This window comes from Pristiophorus japonicus, chromosome 3 (assembly GCF_044704955.1).
Source record: "Pristiophorus japonicus isolate sPriJap1 chromosome 3, sPriJap1.hap1, whole genome shotgun sequence".
Lineage (NCBI taxonomy): Eukaryota > Metazoa > Chordata > Chondrichthyes > Pristiophoridae > Pristiophorus > Pristiophorus japonicus.
The window spans coordinates 7,300,831-7,320,962 of NC_091979.1; the positions used below are offsets into that span (position 1 = coordinate 7,300,831).

General features: G+C 49.4%; 1 protein-coding gene across 1 annotated transcript in view; it reads left to right on the plus strand.

Annotated features, from left to right (window-relative positions):
- The first annotated feature begins 611 nt into the window (after window positions 1-611).
- Window positions 612-20,132, plus strand: part of retreg2 (reticulophagy regulator family member 2) — a 64,069-nt gene continuing 44,548 nt past the window's right edge. The window contains exons 1-6 of the mRNA XM_070875157.1: window positions 612-779; window positions 2,528-2,634; window positions 2,965-2,992; window positions 3,844-3,973; window positions 4,475-4,559; window positions 5,295-5,432. Coding sequence (XP_070731258.1) covers window positions 700-779; window positions 2,528-2,634; window positions 2,965-2,992; window positions 3,844-3,973; window positions 4,475-4,559; window positions 5,295-5,432 — 568 coding nt within the window. The 5' untranslated portion in view covers window positions 612-699. The remainder of the gene's footprint in view (window positions 780-2,527; window positions 2,635-2,964; window positions 2,993-3,843; window positions 3,974-4,474; window positions 4,560-5,294; window positions 5,433-20,132) is intronic.

Sequence of the window (20,132 nt, forward strand, 5' to 3'; positions counted from 1 at the left end):
GCTGAGGCTGGGGGCGGGGCTTATTCAGCTGGCAGGACTGGGTCTGGAGGCGGGACCGAGACTGGGTTCGGATTTGGGACTAGGGGGCGGGGCCGTGTTTGGGGAGGGTGGAGCATGTGGCGGGTTTGGGGTTGGATCGGGGCCGGATTCGGGGAGGGGCTCAGTCTCCTTGGTTACGGTCCCTTGGTTGCAGCGGCAGGAAGTGAGCTCTGTGTTTGGAGATGTCAGTTCCGGTCAGTGACGCATTGACAACAACAAAAGATGGCGGCGGCGGCTGAAGGCGAACGGCCGCTGAGAGAGGCGGAGCGGGGCCCAGGGGGACGGGCGGCGAACCCGGGCACCGAGCCCGGCCTGGCGGGGGACGCGGGCCCAGGGGGAGAGGTAGAGCGGGGCCTGGGCACGGGGAACGAGGCGGGCCCGGAGGCAGAGCCCAGCCTGGCGGGAGAGGCGGAGCAGGTCCCGGGGGGAGAGGCGACGGCCCCGGCGGGGGAGGCGGAGCGGGTCCCGGGGGGACAGGCGCCGGCCCCGGGGCCAGAGCCCGGCCCGGCGGGGGAGGCAGGCCCCGGGACCGGCCGCTGGGGAGAGGCCAGGCTGGGGTTGGGGGCCGAGCCGGTGGACGGAGGCCCCGAGGACGGCGGTGCCCAGCAGCGGGCTGAGGAGCGGCTGCGGCGGCTGCTGGGGCGGTGCGAGCCCGGCCTGATGTTGCTGCAGAGCCTGTTGGTGTGGGAGCGGCCGGCCCACAGCGGCCTGATGGTGCTGGGCCTGAGCGGCCTCTTCTGGTACGTTACCCGCGGTCGCACCCCCCCCCCCCCTCCCGTACCCGGGGTCGTAACCCCCCGTACCCGGGGTCGTACACCCCCCCCCCCCCCCCCCGTACCCGGGGTCGTACACCCCCCCCCCCCCCCCCCCCCCCCGTACCCGGGGTCGTACACCCCCCCCCCCCTCCCGTACCCGGGGTTGTAACCCCTCCCCGTACCCGGGGTGGTAACCCCCCCCCCCTCCCCGTACCCGGGGTTGTAACCCCCCCCCCCCCTCCCCGTACCCGGGGTCGTACACCCCCCCCCCCGTACCCGGGGTCGTACACCCCCCCCCCCCGTACCCGGGGTCGTAACCCAACCCCCCCCCACCCCCGTACCCGGGGTCGTAACCCCGCCCTATCCCCAAGGTAACCCGGGCCATAACCTTGCAGTCTCGCCCCTACCCAACCCGCAATCTCACCACCTCTCGATCTACTGAAATTTCTTTGACGAAAGTGCTTCGTCCTTGGTTTTAGATTCCAATAACTTTGGAATACCACGTCTAGAATTTTTGTGGTGTCTCTATCTCACCTTTCTTAATACCCCGTTCCAGATGGGATGCATTCCAAAATACTGAGGGAAGTAAGGGTTGAAATTGCAGATAGACTTACTGCTAATTTTTTTTATTTTAAATGACGGGTAGATTTTATTTTTCCTTGGATACGGGGCTGGTGCCAAAGGAGTGGAGGATTGCCAAATTTAACAAAATAGTGGCGAGCGATAAACCCGGCAACGACAGGCCAGTCAGCCTAAGGTTGTTGATGATGAAATATAGAATGATTGGCCTCCTCTTGTGCTCTTTCGGTCCATTGTGCCTGTGCCGGCTCTGTGACAGATCTATCCAATCCTTCCCGAAAGCCCTGCAATTTTTTGAACTTCAAGTATTCAATTCCCTTTTGAGAGTTCTTTTGCTAATTACCTTAAATCTGTGTCTGCTGGTGAGCAACCCTCCTGCCCCTTACTTCGTGTGCTCTGTCAATACCCTTCAGGATTTTGAACACCTCCGTCAGATCTCCTGAAATACCTGCTCTGAGGAAAACAATCCCAGTTTCTCTCGTCTCTCCCCATACCTGAAGACCCTCATCCCTGGTACCATTCTAGAAAATTTCTTCCACACCCTTTCCAAGGCCTTGACATCTTTCCTAAAGTGTGGTGTCTAGAATTGGTCACAGTACTCCAGCTGGGGCCGAAACAATGTTTTGTAAAAGTTTAGCATATCTTTCTTTCTTTTGTACTCTAACTTTTTTTTGTAAAGCTAATGATCCTGTATGCATTTTTTAACAGCCTTCTCAACTCCCCTGCTTTTCTTCGCAATAGTGCCATGGGATCTTTTAAGTCTACTTCAGAGAGCAGATGGGATCTCGGTTTAACATCTCATCCAAATGACGGTCCCTCCGACAGTACGCGCTCCCTTGGCACCGCCCCTCCCGCGGTGCGGCGCTCCCTCGGCGCCGCCCCTCGAGTGTCGGCCTAGATTTTTGCGCAAGGCTCTGGAGTGGGACTTGAACCAACTAAGGACATCAAAGCCTTGGAGAGGGTGCAGGGGAGATTTGCTAGAATGGTATCAGGGATAAGGTACTTCAGTTATGTGGCGTGACTGGAGAACTCTGTGTACTGTTTTAGCCTTGCGTGGGTGACACGGGGATGGGGGTGTGATTGGTGCAGAGAGCGTGTGTGTATGTGTGGATTGATTCTCGTGACCAAAGCTCCCCTCTCTCTCTCGCCCTCAGGTTGTTTTCCTCCACCTCGCTGCGTCCCATCTTCCTGATCAGCTCGACTCTGCTGGGCATCGTACTCTTGGACCATTGGAGGAGCGGCCTGCTACCCGATGTCATGGGTAAGCTCTGTACTGCCCGGCACCCAGTGCCACCCTGCCACACTCTTCACCTCTCCCCGTCGGCCCCCCTGCCCGGTCCGGCCCTGGCACCACCCCACCCCCTCCCCCCCGCCCCTCTGTTTCCATCGCCCTTGCCCCTCTCCACACCTTGAGATCTGGCCCCACCCCCACCTCTGCCCCCGAACAGACCCCACACCTTGTGTCCTCTGTTTCTGACCCAGTTATGCTGCCCCCATTGTCCCTGCAATATCTGCCCGTGCCCCCATTGTAACATGGTAGTCGACGTTCTTGTGTGTAGCGAGTGATGGTGTTTTCCTTTTTTCCCTGCAGTGCAGCGCCCCGTGGACGAATGCGAGAGGTACGTTTCTCCATCACAATCACTGTGAACAATTTTGGTTTCCATATTTACGAAAGGATATACTTGCTTTGGTGGCAGTTCAGAGAAGGTTCACTAGTTTGATTCTGGGGATGAGGGTTGACTTATGAGGAAAGATTGAGGAGATTGGGCCTCTACTCATTGGAATTCAGAGATTATCTTATCGAAACGTCTAAGATTATGAGGGGGCTTGGCAGGGTAGATGCAGAGAGGATGTCTCCACAGATAGGGGAGACTAGAACTAGAGGGCACGATCTTAGAATAAGGGGCCGCCCATTTAAAACTCAGCTGAGGAGAAATTTCTTAGGGTTGTAAATCTGTGGAATTTGCTGCCTCCGAGAACTGTGGAGGCTGGGACATTGAATAAATTTAAGACAGAAATAGACAGTTTCTTAACCGATAAGGGAATAAGAGGTTATGGGGAGCGGGCAGGGAAGTGGAGCTGAGTCCATGATCGGATCAGCCATGATCGTATTGAATGGCGGAGCAGGCTCGAGGGGCCGTATTTCTTATTTCTACACATTAATTACAAACAAACAAAAAGCCTTAATGCAGGAGAGGCCCATGTTCCATCCCCGGCCTGTGGTACTGAGGCCCATACACCCAGAGCAGGAGAGGTTCAGGCTTTAGCGTTTGGACTGCGGGGAGGGGAGTGATGTTGACCTTCCCAGCAGTCACAAAGCTGGGTTTGTTTTCCCTGAGCCTCAGCGTACAGTACACTTTTTACTGTAATTGCACTCTCACTACTGATCAGACAGCTTTTAGTGTAACCGGTTCTGCTCACAAACCCCAGCCTGGGCCCCTGGTTTAATCTGCTACTTCTCTCTCTCCAGTGACGGAAACTCCATGAGGCCTCGTCTTCTCAGACTGCCCGACCTTTGCCACTATCTCGCCGAGAGCTGGGTGGCTTTTAACCTCTACCTGAAGGAGGTGCTGGAGTACAAGAGGCAGAACCCGGGCAAGGTGGGTAAGGGAGGCGGAGCCGGTGGAGGCAGGTGGTGCCGAGAGTGGGTGGGGCGGGATGGGAGGGGCCAGGAGACGGTGGGACTGGGAAGGGATGAGGCCAGAGGAGGCGGGACTGGGAAGGGGTGGGGCCAGAGGAGGCGGAACTGGGAAGGGGCGGAGCCGAGAGTAGATGGGGGGGGCAGAGTGGGATCAGGAGGCCAGCGGAGGTGGGGCTGGGAGTGAATGGGGGTGGAGCCGGTAAGGGGTGGGATCAGGATGCTGGGGAGGCGGGGCCGGTGGAGATAGGACTGGGAAAGGGGTGGAGCCGAGAGTGGATGGAGGCGGGGCCTGGCCCAGTGCGCACTCTGCTCACTATCTGTGATCTCCAGCCTGGGGGTATTTGGGATGAGTGCCTGCACTCGGTGCCACCTATCGCACAAAGCGGTTGTCTGTGTGTTTGAGGGGCGGAGGTCCGTTCATAGACAGAGACTGAATCTTGCTCCTCTCTCTCTCTCTCAGTTCTGTCTGAAGATGTGCATTGGATGCTTAGCGCTGGCTGCGATTGGACATTATATCCCGGGAATCATGATATCCTACATCTTCAGTAAGTATACATCCCCGGGGATACGACAACTGTATACAACTATATGAGGTGGAATAACCAAATTACAGGAGTATCTGGATAAAACTGACAGAGTAAAGCTCCCTCTACACTGTCCCATCAAACACTCCCAGGGCAGGTACATCACGGGATTCGATACAGAGTAAAGCTCCCTCTACACTGTCCCATCAAACAGTGTGTGTGTGTGTGGGAGGAGGGGAGGTGTGTGTGTGGGAGGAGGAGGGGAGGTGTGTGTGTGGGAGGAGGAGGGGAGGTGTGTGTGTGTGGGAGGAGGAGGGGAGGTGTGTGTGTGTGGGAGGAGGAGGGGAGGTGTGTGTGTGTGGGAGGAGGAGGGGAGGTGTGTGTGTGTGTGGGAGGAGGAGGGGAGGTGTGTGTGTGTGTGGGAGGAGGAGGGGAGGTGTGTGTGTGTGGGAGGAGGGGAGGTGCGCGTGGGGGAGGTGCGCGTGGGGGAGGTGCGCGTGGGGGAGGTGCGCGTGGGAGGAGGGGAGGTGGGTGCGTGGGGAGGAGGGGAGGCGTGTGCGTGCGTGGGGAGGAGGAGGCGTGTGCGTGGGGAGGAGGGGAGGTGTGTGCGTGCGTGGGGAGGTGGGTGCGTGCGTGGGGAGGTGGGTGGGTGTGTGTGTTGGGGGGGGAGGGGTTGTTTGCGTGTGGGTGGGGAGGGGAGTAGTGGGGATGGGATCAGGCGAAATGTCACTCACTGCCCTGTGTTGTGTGTTCCAGTACTGAGCCTGCTGCTGTGGCCTCTGGTAGTTTACCACGAGCTGATTCAGAAGATGTACACTGGGCTGGAGCCCGTGCTGATGAAGCTGGATTACAGCATGAAGGGCGGCACCCAGCACCGGCAGAGGGACCGGAAGAGTAAGTGACAGGCTGGGGAACTGACTCCTCTCACGGGAGAGAGAGAGAGAGGGAGGGAGAGAGGGACAGAAATCATTAAACGCAAGTGCGCTGCTGCACAAAATAATCAAAAGGCAAATGAATATTGGTCTTTTTCTGCAGGGAATGGAGTATACGTAGTGGAAGTTACCTCCCAGTTTATGTAAAGCTCTGGTCAGATCCCATCTGGAGGAACAAAGGGACCTTGTAGTCCATGTCGACAGGTCTAGGTGAACATCACAGTTCAGTTCTGGTCACCACAACTCAGCAAGGGTATTTTGGGTGGGTGGGGGCAGTGCAGATTCATCAGCATCATACCGGGGTTAAAAGGGCTAAATTATGAGGACTAGTTGCATAGACTTGGCTTGTATTTCCTTGAGTTTAGAAGACTAAGATGTGATCCAATTGAGGTGAGTCCACATTGTCCGCATGCCAGACACAAGACTCCCAAGGCAAGCGCTGTACTCGGAACTCCTTCACGGCAAACGAGCCAAAGGTGGGCCGAGGAAATGTTTCAAGGACACCCTCAAAGCCTCCCTGGTAAAGTGCGACATCCCCACTGACACCTGGGAGTCCCTGGCCAAAGACCAGTCCGCCCGAAGTGGAGGAAGTGCATCCGGGAGGGTGCTGAGCACCTCGAGTCTCGTCGCCGAGAGCATGCAGAAACCAAGCGCAGGCAGCGGAAGGAGCGTGCGACAAACCAACGACCATCTGTCCCACCTGTGACAGGGACTGTGGCTCTTGCATTGGACTATTCAGCCACATAAAGACTCATTTTAAGAGTGGAAGCAAGTCTTCCTCGATTCTGAGGGACTGCCTATGATGATGATTAGTATGATTAAAGGATTTGATAAGCTAGAGAGGAATTATTTCTGCTTTTTTATTCGTTCATGGGATGTGGGTGTTTCTGACAAAGCCGGCATTTATTGCCCATCCCTAATTGCCCCTTGAGAAGATGGTGATGAGCCGCCGCCTTGAACCGCTGCAGTCCGTGTGGTGAAGGTGCTCCCACAGTGCTGTTAGGGAGGGAGCTCCAGGATTGTGACCCAGCGACGATGAAGGAACGGCCGATATATTTCCCAGTCGGGATGGTGTGTGACTGGGAGGGGAACGTGGAGGTGGTGGTGTTCCCATGCAGCTGCTGCCCTTGTCCTTCTAGGTGGTAGAGGTGGCGGGGCTGAAGATGGTTGCTGGTGAGGGGGGGGGGGAAATCCAGAACAAGTGTCATAACCTTAAAATTAGACCCATGCTGTTCAGAGGTGATTTCAGGAACATTACATCACACAAATGGTAATGGAAAACTGAAACACTCTTCCTCAAAAAGCTATTGAGGTTGGGGGGTTAATTGGAAATTTCAAAATGGAGATTGATAGATTTTTTGTTCGACAAGGATATTAAGGGAGCAGAACATAGGTGGGTGAATGGAGATAAACATAGAAATTTACAGCGCAGAAGGAGGCCATTTCGGCCAATCGTGTCCGCGTCGGCCGACAGAGTCGCATGGCCCTTGGTCAGCAGCCCTGAAGGTTACACACAAACCAATGAACAATGACGGAGAGGTAAAGAGCACCCAGCCCAACCAGTCCGCCTCACACAACTGCAGCACCCCTTACACTGAAACATTCTACACTCCACCCCAACCGGAGCCATGTGATCTCCTGGGAGAGGCAAAAAACCAGATAATAAAACCCAGGCCAAAAAATCTGGGAAAATTCCTCTTCGATCCATCCAGGCGTTGGAAACTAGTCCAGGAGATCACCCTGGCCGTATTTGACTCCCTGCAGTACTTACCATTATATCTGCGCCGGCCAGCAAAAGGTTATCCAGTCTAATCCCAATTACCAGATACAGATCAGCCAAGATCGAATTGAAATGTCTGGATACGCTTGAGGGGCTGAATGGCTTCCTGTTGCTATGTACTGGTTTATCTGGAGGTGCCTGAGCATCAGGGCGAGGGTGGTACTGGATATGTCTTAATGCATGCTGGTTCGTTGCTGTCAGTGCACTGGTCACAGCTGGACACTCTGCTGGGCAGTGCTGGAACTCCACCCCTACTGGGCCATTCGCTCCAACACACACGGCCAATCCGTGGCTTCTGGTTCAGGTGTAAATGTTTAGAATGATTCAGCTGAGGTGTTCAGCCCTACCCCCGCTCATAGAATTGGAGAAATTTACAGCACGGAAGGAGGCCATTCGGCCCATTGTGTCCGGGCCGGCCGCCAAACAGCTACCCAGCCTAATCCCACTTTCCAGCTCTAGGCCCGTAACCCTGCAGGTTACGACACTTCAGGTGCACATCCAGGTACTTTTTAAATATGGTGAGGGTTTCTGCCTCTGCCACCCTTTCAGGCCGTGAGTTCCAGACCCCCACCACCACCATCCTCTGGGTAAATAAATCTCCCCTCATAGCTCCTCGATATCTCCCCCCAATTACTTTAAATCTATGCCCCCTGGTTATTGACCCCTCTGCTAAGGGAAATAGGTCCTTCCTATCCACTATATCTAGGCCCCTCATAATTTTATACACCTCATAATTTTATACACCTCAATCAGGTTTCCCCTCAGCCTCCTCTGTTCCAAAGAAAACATAGAAATTTACAGCGCGGAAGGAGGCCATTTTGGCCCATCGTGTCCGTGCCGGCCGACAAAGAGCCGCACGGCCCTCGGTCAGCAGCCCTGAAGGTTACATATAAAGCAATGAACAATGGCGGAAAGGTAAAGAGTACCCAGCCCAACCAGTCCGCCCCACACAGCTGCGACACCCCTCACACTGAAACATTCTACACTCCACCCCAACCAGAGCCATGTCGCCCAACAGCCCCAGCATCTCCAATCTTTCCTCATAGCCAAAATTCTCCAGTCCAGGCAACATTCTTGTAAATCTGCTCTGCACCCTTTCCAGTGCAATCACATCTTTCCTGTAATGTGGTGACCACAACTGCACACACTACTCCAGCTGTGGCCTAATCAGTGTTTTATACAGTTCAAGCATAATCTCCTTGCTCTTTTATTCTATGCCTCGACTAAGAAACATAGAAAATAGGTGCAGGAGTAGGCCATTTGGCCCTTCGAGCCTGCACCACCATTCAATAAGATCATGGCTGATCATTCACCTCAGTACCCCTTTCCTGCTTTTTCTCCATACCCTTTGATCCCTTTAGCCATAAGGGCCATATCTAATTCCCTCCTGAATATATCAAACGAACTGGCATCAACACACACTGCGGTAGGGAATTGCACAGGTTAACAACTCTGCGTGAAGAAGTTTCTCCTCATCTCAGTCTTAAATGGCTTACCCCTTATCCTTAGACTGTGTCCCCTGGTCCTGGACTTCCCCCAACATCGGGAACATTCTTCCTGCATCTAACCTGTCCAGTCCCGTCAGAATTTTATGTTTCTATGAAATCCCCTCTCATCGTTCTAAACTCCAGTGAATAAAGGCCCAGTCGATCCAGTTTCTCCTCATATGTCTGTCCAGCCATCCCGTGAATCAGTCTGGTGAACCTTCGCTGCACTCCCTCAATAGCAAGAACGTCTTTCCTCAGATTAGGAGACCAAAACTGAACACAATATTCCAGGTGAGGCCTCATCAAGGCCTTGTACAACTGCAGTAAGACTTCCCTGCTGACAGACCGCATGACGGCACTGGAGCTGCGGATGGACTCACTCTGGAGCATGCGCGATGCTGAGAATGTTGTGGATAGCACATTTAGTGAGTTGGTCACACCGCAGGTAAAGGTTAGGACAGATGGGTGACCAAGAGACAAGGCAAGAGCAGGAAGGTAGTGCAGGAGTCCCCTGCGATCATCTCCCAACAAAACAGATATACTTTTTGGATACCGTTGGGGGAGATGACTTAGCAGAAAAAGGCACCAGCAGCCAGGTTCATGGCACCGTGGGTGGCTCTGCTGCACAGAAGGGTGGGAAAAAGAGTGGGAGAGCTTTCATGATAGACTCTATTGTAAGGGGAATAGATAGGAGTTTCTGCGGCCGCAACCGAGACTCCAGGATGATATGTTGCCTCCCTGGTGCAAGGGTCAAGGATGTCTCTGAGCAGCTGCAGAGCATCCTGGAGAGGGAGGGTGAACAGCCAGTTGTCATGATACATGTAGGTACCAACAATATAGGTAAGAAGCGGGAAGAGGTCCAACAAGCTGAATTTAGGGAGTTAGAAGTTAAATTTAAAAAGTAGGACCTCAAAGGTAGTAATTTCTGGATTGCTACCAGTACCACATGCTAATCAGAGTAGAGGGAGCAGGATAGTTAGAATAAATACGTGGCTTGAGCAGTGGTGCAAGAGGGAGGGATTCAAATTCCTGGGACATTGGAACCAGTTCTGGGGGAAGTGGGACCTGTACAAAAGGGACGGTTTGCACTTGGGCAGGACTGGAACTGATGTCCTGGGGGTAACATTTGCTAATGCAGTTTGGGAGTGTTTAAACTAATATGGCAGGGGGATGGGAAACTATGCAGCGAGACAGGGCGAAGTAGTATGGAGTCAGAAACCGATGATAGAAAGATAAAAAGCAATAGTGGAAGGCCGAGTAAACAAAGGCAAGAAACAAAAAGGGCCACACTACATCATAATTCTAAAAGGACAAAGGGTGTTAAAAAAAAACAAGCCTGAAGGCTTTGTGTCTTAATGCAAGGAGTATCTGTAATAAGCTGGATGAATTAATTGTGCAAATAAATGTTAAGATATGATGTGATTGGGATTACAGAGATGTGGCTCCAGGATGATCAGGGCTGGGAACTCAACATCCAAGGGTGTTCAACATTCAGGAAGGATAGAATAAAAGGAAAAGGAGGTGGGGTAGCATTGCTGGTTAAAGAGGAGATTAATGCAATAGTTAGGAAGGACATTAGCTTGGATGATGTGGAATCTATATGGGTAGAGCTGCAGAACACCAAAAGGCAAAAAACGTTATTGGGAGTTGTGTACAGACCTCCAAACAGTAGTAGTGATGTTGGGGAGGGCATCAAATAGGAAATTAGGGGTGCATGCAATAAAGGGGCAGCAGTTATGGGTGACTTTGATATGCATATAGATTGGGCTAACCAAACTGGAAGCAATACGGTGGAGGAGGATTTCCTGGAGTGCATAAGGGATGGTTTTCTAGACCAATATGTCGAGGAACCAACTAGGGGGGAGGCCATCTTAGACTGGGTGTTGTGTAATGAGAGAGGATTAATTAGCAATCTCGTTGTGCGAGGCCCTTTGGGGAAGAGTGATCATAATATGGTGGATTTCTACATTAGGATGGAGAATGAAACAGTTAATTCAGAGACCATGGTCCAGAACTTAAAGAAGAGTAACTTTGAAGGTATGAGGTGTGAATTGGCTAGGATAGATTGCCGAATGATACATAGAAACATAGAAACATAGAAAATAGGTGCAGGAGCAGGCCATTCAGCCCTTCTAGCCTGCACCGCCATTCAATGAGTTCATGGCTGAACATGAAACTTCAGTACCCACTTCCTGCTTTCACGCCATACCCCTTGATCCCCCGAGTAGTAAGGACTTCATCTAACTCCCTTTTGAATATATTTAGTGAATTGGCCTCAACTACTTCCTGTGGTAGAGAATTCCACAGGTTCACCACTCTCTGGGTGAAGAAGTTTCTCCTTATCTCGGTCCTAAATGGCTTACCCCTTATCCTTAGACTGTGACCCCTGGTTCTGGACTTCCCCAACATTGGGAACATTCTTCCTGCATCCAACCTGTCCAAACCCGTCAGAATTTTAAACGTTTCTATGAGGTCCCCTCTCACTCTTCTGAACTCCAGTGAATACAAGCCCAGTTGATCCAGTCTTTCTTGATAGGTCAGTCGCACCATCCCGGGAATCAGTCTGGTGAATCTTCGCTGCACTCCCTCAATAGCAAGTATGTCCTTCCTCAAGTTAGGAGACCAAAACTGTACACAATACTCCAGGTGTGGCCTCACCAAGGCCCTGTACAACTGTAGCAACACCTCCCTGCCCCTGTACTCAAATCCCCTCGCTATGAAGGCCAACATGCCATTTGCTTTCTTAACCGCCTGCTGTACCTGCATGCCAACCTTCAATGACTGATGTACCATGACACCCAGGTCTCGTTGCACCTTCCCTTTTCCTAATCTGTCACCATTCAGATAATAGTCTGTCTCTCTGTTTTTACCACCAAAATGGATAACCTCACATTTATCCACATTATACTTCATCTGCCACGCATTTGCCCACTCACCTAACCTATCCAAGTCACTCTGTAGCCTTATAGCATCCTCCTCGCAGCTCACACTGCCACCCAACTTAGTGTCATCCGCAAATTTGGAGATACTTAAGGGGTTGACAGTGGATGGGCAATGGCAGACATTTTGAGACCGCATGGATGAACTACAACAATTGTACATCCCTGTCTGGCGTAAAAATAAAAAAGGGAAGGTGGCTCAACCGTGGCTATCAAGGGAAATCAGGGATAGTATTAAAGCCAAGGAAGTGGCATACAAATTGGCCAGAAATAGCAGCGAACCCGGGGACTGGGAGAAATTTAGAACTCAGCAGAGGAGGACAAAGGATTTGATTAGGGCAGGGAAAATAGAGTACGAGAAGAAGCTCGCAGGAAACATTAAGACGGACTGCAAAAGTTTCTATAGATATGTAAAGAGAAAAAGGTTAGTAAAGACAAACGTAGGTCCCCTGCAGTCAGAATCGGGGGAAGTCATAACGGGGAACAAAGAAATGGCAGACCAATTGAACAAGTACTTTGGTTCGGTATTCACTAAGGAGGACACAAACAACCTTCCGGATATAAAAGGGGTCAGAGGGTCTAGTAAGAAGGAGGAACTGAGGGAAATTCTTATTAGTCGGGAAATTGCATTGGGGAAATTGATGGGATTGAAGGCCGATTGGCCTGATGGACTGCATCCCAGAGTACTTAAGGAGGTGGCCTTGGAAATAGCAGATGCATTGACAGTCATTTTCCAACATACCATAGACTCTGGATCAGTTCCTATGGAGTGGAGGGTAGCCAATGTAACCCCACTTTTTAAAAAAGGAGGGAGAGAGAAAACAGAGAATTATAGACCGGTCAGCCTGTCATCGGTAGTGGGTAAAATGATGGAATCAATTATTAAGGATGTCATAGCAGCACATTTGGAAAGAGGTGACATGATAGATCCAAGTCAGCATGGATTTGTGAAAGGGAAATCATGCTTGACAAATCTTCTGGAATTTTTTGAGGATGTTTCCAGTAGAGTGGACAAGGGAGAACCAGTTGATGTGGTGTATTTGGACTTTCAGAAGGCCTTCGACAAGGTCTCACACAAGAGATTAATGTGCAAAGTTAAAGCACGTGGGATTGGGGGTAGTGTGCTGACGTGGATTGAGAACTGGTTGTCAGACAGGAAGCAAAGAGTAGGAGTAAATGGGTACTTTTCAGAATGGCAGGCAATGACTCGTGGGGTACCGCAAGGTTCAGTGCTGGTGCTCCAGCTGTTTACATTGTACATTAATGATTTAGACGAGGGGATTAAATGTAGTATCTCCAAATTTGCGGATGACACTAAGTTGGGTGGCAGTGTTGCTGCGAGGAGGATGCTATGAGGCTGTAGAGTGATTTGGATAGGTTAGGTGAGTGGGCAAATGCATGGCAGATGAAGTATAATGTGGATAAATGTGAGGTTATCCACTTTGGTGGTAAAAACAGAGAGACAGACTATTATCTGAATGGTGACAGATTAGGAAAAGGGAAGGTGCAACGAGACCTGGGTGTCATGGTACATCAGTCATTGAAGCTTGGCTGCAGATGCAGCAGGCGGTTAAGAAAGCAAATGGCATGTTGGCCTTCATAGCGAGGGGATTTGAGTACAGCGGCAGGGAGGTGTTACTACAGAAGAATTAGGAACAGGAGTAGGCCATCTAGCCCCTCGAGCCTGCTCCGCCATTTAAAAAGATCATGGCTGATCTGGCCGTGGACTCAGCTCCACTTACCCGCCCGCTCCCCATAACCCTTAATTCCCTTATTGGTTAAAAAACTATCTATCTGTGATTTGAATACATTCAATGAGCTAGCCTCAACTGCTTCCTTGGGCAGAGAATTCCACAGATTCACAACCCTCTGGGAGAAGAAATTCCTTCTCAACTTGGTTTTAAATTGGCTCCCCCGTATTTTGAGGCTGTGCCCCCTAGTTCTAGTCTCCCCGACTAGTGGAAATAACCTCTCTGCCTCTATCTTGTCTATCCCTTTCATTATTTTAAATGTTTCTATAAGATCACCCCTCATCCTTCTGAACTCCAACGAGTAAAGACCCAGTCTACTCAATCTATCATCATAAGGTAACCCCCTCATTTCCGGAATCAGCCAAGTGAATCGTCTCTGTACCCCCTCCAAAGCTAGTATATCCTTCCTTAAGGAGGTGACCATAACTGAACGCAGTACCCCAGGTGCGGCCTCACCAATACCCTGTAGAGTTGCAGCAGGACCTCCCTGCTTTTGTACTCCATCCCTCTCGCAATGAAGGCCAACATTCCATTCGCCTTCCTGATTACCTGCTGCACCTGCAAACTAACTTTTTGGGATTCATGCACAAGGGCCCCCAGGTCCCTCTGTACCTCAGCATGTTGTAATTTCTCCCCATTCAAATAATATTCCCTTTTACTGTTTTTTTTTCCCAAGGTGGATGACCTCACATTTTCCGACATTGTATTCCATCTGCCAAACCTTAGCACATTCGCTTAACCTATCTAAATCTCTTTGCAGCCTCTTTGTGTCCTCTACACTACGGTTGTACAGGGCCTTGGTGAGGCCACACCTGGAGTATTGTATACAGTTTTGGTCTCCTAACTTGAGGAAGGACATTCTTGCTATTGAGGGAGTGCAGCGAAGGTTCACCAGACTGATTCCCGGGATGGTGGGACTGACATATCAAGAAAGACTGGATCAACTGGGCTTGTATTCACTGGAGTTCAGAAGAATGAGAGGGGATCTCATAGAAGCGTTTAAAATTCTGACGGGTTTGGATAGGTTAGATGCAGGAAGAATGTTCCCAATGTTGGGGAAGTCCAGAACCAGAAGTCACAGTCTAAGGATAAGGGGTAAGCCATTTAGGACCGAGATGAGGAGAAACTTCTTCACCCAGAGAGTGGTGAACCTGTGGAATTCTCTACCACAGGAAGTTGTTGAGGCCAATTCACTCAATATTTTCAAAAAGGAGTTAGATGAAGTCCTTACTACTAGGGGGATCAAGGGGTATAGCGAGAAAGCAGGAATGGGGTACTGAAGTTGCATGTTCAGCCATGAACTCATTGAATGGCGGTGCAGGCTCGAAGGGCTGAATGGCCTACTCCACCTATTTTCTATGTTTCTATACTCAAATCCCCTAGCTGTGAAGGCCAACATACCATTTGCCGCCTGCTGTACCTGCATGCCAACTTTCAATGACTGATGTACCATGACACCCAGGTCCTGTTGCACCGCCCCTTTTCCTAATCTGCCGCCATTCAGATAATCTGCCTTCCTGTTTTTGCCCCCAAAGTGGATAACCTCACATTTATCTACATTATACTGCATCTGCCATGCATTTGCCCACTCACCTAACCTGTCCAAGTCACCCTGCAGCCTCTTAGCGTGCTCCTCACAGCTCACACCACCACCCAGTTTAGTGACATCTGCAAACTTTAAGATATTGCACTCAATTCCTTCATCCAAATCATTAATGTATATTGTAAATAACTGGGATCCCAGCACTGAGCCCTGCGGCACCTCACTAGTCACTGCCTGCCACTCTGAAAAGGACCCGTTTATCCCGACTCTCTGCTTCCTGTCTGCCAACCAGTTCTCTACATTACCCACAATACCATGTGCTTAAATTTTGCACACTAATCTCTTGTGTGGGACCTTGTCAAAAGCCTTTTGAAAATACAAATACACCACATCCACTGGTTCTCCCTTGTCCACTCTACTAGTTACATCCTCAAAAAAAAAATTCCAGCAGATTTGTCAAACATTATTTCCCTTTCTTAACTCCATGTTTGACTTGGACCAATCCTGTCACTGCTTTCCAAATGCACTGTCATTTCATCTTTAATAATTGATTCCAACATTTTCCCCACGACTGATGTCAGGCTAACCGATCTATAATTACCCGTTTTCTCTCCCTCCTTCTTTTTTAAAAAGTGGTGTTACATTAGCTACCCTCCAGTCCATAGGAACTGATCCAGACTCGATAGACTGTTGGAAAATGACCACCAATGCATCCACTATTTCTAGGGCCACTTTAAGTCCTCTGGGATGCAGACTCTCAGGCCCCGGGGATTTATCGGCCTTCAATCCCATCAATTTCCCCAACACAATTTCCTGCCTAATAAGAATATCCTTCAGTTCCTCCTTCTCACTCGACCCTCGGTCCCCTAGTACTTCCGGAAGTTTATTTGTGTCTTCCTTTGTGAAGACAGAACCAAAGTATTTGTTCAACTAGTCTGCCATTTCTTTGTTCCCCATTATAAATTCACCTGATTCTGACTGCAAGGGACCTACGTTTGTCTTCACTAATCTTTTTCTCTTCACATATCTATAGAAGCTTTTGCAGTCAGTTTTTATGTTCCCGGCAAGCTTCCTCTCATACTCTATTGTCCCACTCCTAAATAAAACCTTTGTCCTCCTCTGCTGAATTCTAAATTTCTCCCCGTCCTCAGGTTTGCTGCTTTTCCTGGCCAATTTATATGCCTCTTCCTTGGATTTAACACGATTCTTAATTTCCCTTGTTAGCCACGTTTGAGCCACCTTCCCCGTTTTATTTCTACTCCAGACAGGGATGTACAATTGTTGAAGTTCATCCATGTGATCTTTAAATGTTTGCCATTGCCTATCCACCGTCAACCCTTTAAGTATCATTTGCCAGTCTATTCTAGCCAATTCACGCCTCATACCGCCGAAGTTACCTTTCCTTAAGTTCAGGACCCTAGTCTCTGAATTAACTGTGTCACTCTCCATCTTAATAAAGAATTCTACCATATTATGGTCACTCTTCCCCAAGGGGCCTTGCACAACAAGATTGCTAATTAGTCCTTTCTCATTACACATCACCAAGTCTAGGATGGCCAGCCCTCTAGTTGGTTCCTCAACATATTGGCCCAGAAAATCCTCCTCCATTGTATTGCTGCCAGTTTGGTTAGCCCAATCTTTCTGTAGATTAAAGTCGCCCATGATAACTGCTGTACCTTTATTGCACGCATCCCTAATTTCTTGTTTGATGCTGTCCCCAACCTCACTACTACTGTTTGGTGGTCTGTACACAACTCCCACTAGCGTTTTCTGCCCTTTGATATTCCGCAGCTCCACCCATACAGATTCCACATCATCCAAGCTTAATGTCCTTCCTTACTATTGTGTTAATTTCCTCTTTAACCAGCAACGCTACCCCACCTCATTTTCCTTTCTGTCTATCCTTCCTAAATGTTGAATACCCCTGGATGTTGAGTTCCCAGCCTTGGTCACCCCGGAGCCATGTCTCATTGATACTAATTATATCATATTCATTAATTGCTGCCTGTGCAGTTAATTCGTCCACCTTATTGCGAATACTCCTCGCATTGAGGCACAGCCTTCAGGCTTGTCTTTTTAACACACTTTGCCCTTTTAGAATTTTGCTGCAATGTGGCCCTTTTTGATTGGGTTTCTCTGTCCTCCACTTTTACTTTTCTTCTTTCTATCTTTTGCTGCTGCCCCCATTCTACTTCCCTCTGTCTCCCTGTATATAGGTTCCCATCCCCTGCCATATTAGTTGAACCCCTCCTCAACAGCACGAGCAAACACTCCCCCAGGACATTAGTTCCGGTCCTGCCCAGGTGCAGACCGTCTGTTTTCCATATGCCTTCTTAACCATTTTATCTACCTGGCCTACTACCTTCAGGAATCTGGATCTGCACTCCAAGATCCCTTTGTTCCTCTACACTTTTCAGTGTCATACCATTTAATGTGTATTTCCTTGCCTTGTTAGCCCTCCCCAAATGCATTACCTCACACTTAGCTGGATTGAAATCTATTGCCCACCTGACTAGTTCATTGATATCTTCCTGCAGTCCGCAGCTTACTTCTTCATTATCAGCCACACGGCCTATTTTAGTATCATCTGCAAACTTCTTAATCATACCCCCAACATTCAAGTCCAAGTCCTTGATCTATACCACAAAAAGGAAGGGACCCAGCACTGAGCCCTGCGAAACCCCCATTGGATACAGCCTTCCAGTCACAAAAACACCCATCAACTATTACTCTTTGCTTCCTGTCTCTGAGCCAATTTTGGATCCAACTTGCCACTTTGCCCTGGATCCTATGAGCTATTACTTTTGTGACCAGTCTGCCATGTGGGACCTTATCAAAAGCTTTGCTAAAATCCATATACACTACATCATACGCAATGCCCTCATCGATCCTCCTGGTTACCTCTTCGAACAATTCAGACACTGCCTTCCCTTAACAAACCCATGCTAACTGTCCTTGATTAATCCATGGCTTTCCAAATAACGATTTGTCCTGTCCCTCAGGATTTTTTCCAATTTTCCCACCATTTGAGGTTAGGCTGCCTGGCCTGTAATTACTCGGTCTATCCCTTTCTCCCTTTTTAAACAAAGGTACAACATTAGTAGTCCTCCGGCACCACACCTGTAGCCATAGAGGACTGGAAAATGATGGTCAGGGCCTCTGCTATTTCCTCTTTTGCTTCTCTTACCAACCTGGGGTACATTTCATCCGGGCCTGGTGATTTATCTGCTTTCAAAGCTGCTAAGCCCCTTCATACTTCTCCTCTCACTGTTTATCTCGTCTAATATTTCACACTCCTCCCTCATTGCAAAGTCTGCATTGCCCCTCTCTTTTGTGAAAAACAGATGCATTCATTACGAATCATACCCACGCCGCCACACACAGATTTCCTTTATGGTCTCTAATAGGCCCCACTCTTTCTATAGTTATCCTCTTGCTCTTAATGTATTTATAAAACATCTTTGGGTTTTCCCTGATTTTACTTGTCAACATTCTTTCATGCTCTCTCTTTGCTTTCCTGATATCTTTTTTAATTGTACCCCTGCACTTTTTGTACTCCGAGTTTCTGCAGTCTTGAGTTCCCAGTATCTGTCATAAGCTTCCCTTTTTTTCTTTATCCTACCCTGTATGTCCCTTGACATCCAGGCGACTCTAGATTTGTTAGTCCCACCCTTTTGCTTTAAGGAGCATGCTTGCTTTGTACCCTCAGGGTCTCCTCCTGAATACCTCCCGCTGTTCGTACACTGATTTACCATCAAGTAGCTGTTTCCAGTCCACTTTGGCTAAATCACATCTCAGCTCAGCAAAATTGGCTTTACCCCAATTGAGAACTTTTATTCCTGGTCCCCCTTTGTCCTTTTCCATAACTACCCTAAATCTTACTGAATTATGATCACTAGCACCAAGATGCTCTCCCACTGATACCCCTTCCACCTGCCTCTTTTCATTCCCCACAACCAAGTCCAGAACCGCCCCCTCCCTTGGGCTTGTTATATACTAGTTAAAGAATTTCTCCTGAATGCATTTTAGGAATTCTGCACCCTCTGTACCATTCACATTACTTTTTTCCCAGTTAGTATTATAGTATTAGGCAGTCCCTCGTATCGAGGATGACTTGCTTCCACACCAAAAAGGGATGAGTTCACAGGTGTTTCAATGAGAGACCTGACATTCTAGGTCCTGAACTACATACTGAAGGGTGGAAGATGCCTGTGCATGGATTCTTTTAACGTGGGGTGGCCGTTGCACCCCAGCCACCACAATATTAGAGTAGTTGAAATCCCCCACTATTTCAGCTCTATAGTCATAGAAACATAGAAAATAGGTGCAGGAGTAGGCCATTCGGCCCTTCTAGCCTGCACCGCCATTCAATGAGTTCATGGCTGAACATGCAACTTCAGTACCCCATTCCTGCTTTCTCGCCATACCCCTTGATCCCCCTAGTAGTAAGGACTTCATCTAACTCCCTTTTGAATATATTTAGTGAATTTAGTCTTTGCAACAATTCGCCTGCATATTTGTTCTTCTATCTCCCTCTGGGGGTCTCAATATGAGGAGCATTCGTAATAAGGTGGATGAATTAACTGCGCAGACAGCTGTTAACAGATATGATGTAATTGGGATTTCGGAGACATGGCTCCAGGGTAACCAAGGCTGGGAACTCCACATCCAGGGGTATTCAATATTCAGGAAGGACAGACAGGAAGGAAAAGGAGGTGGGGTGGCGTTGCTGGTTAAAGAGGAGATTAACACAATAGTAAGGAAGGACATTAGCGTGGATGATGTGGAATCTATATGGGTAGAGCTGCGAAACACCAAAGGGCAGAAAACGTTAGTGGGAGTTGTGTACAGACCACAAACAGTAGTAGGGAGGTTGGGGATGGCATCAAACAGGAAATTAGGGACGCATGCAATAAGGGTCCAGCAGTTATCATGGGTGACTTTAATATACATATTGATTGGACTAACCAAACTGGTAGCAATACTGTGGAGGAGGATTTCCTGGAGTGTATAAGGGATGGTTTTTAGACCAATATATCGAGGAACCAACTAGAGAGCAGGCCATCCTAGACTGGGTCTTGTGTAACGAATGAGGATTAATTAGCAATCTGGTCATGCGGGGCCCCTTGGGGAAGAGTGACCATAATATGGTAGAATTCTTT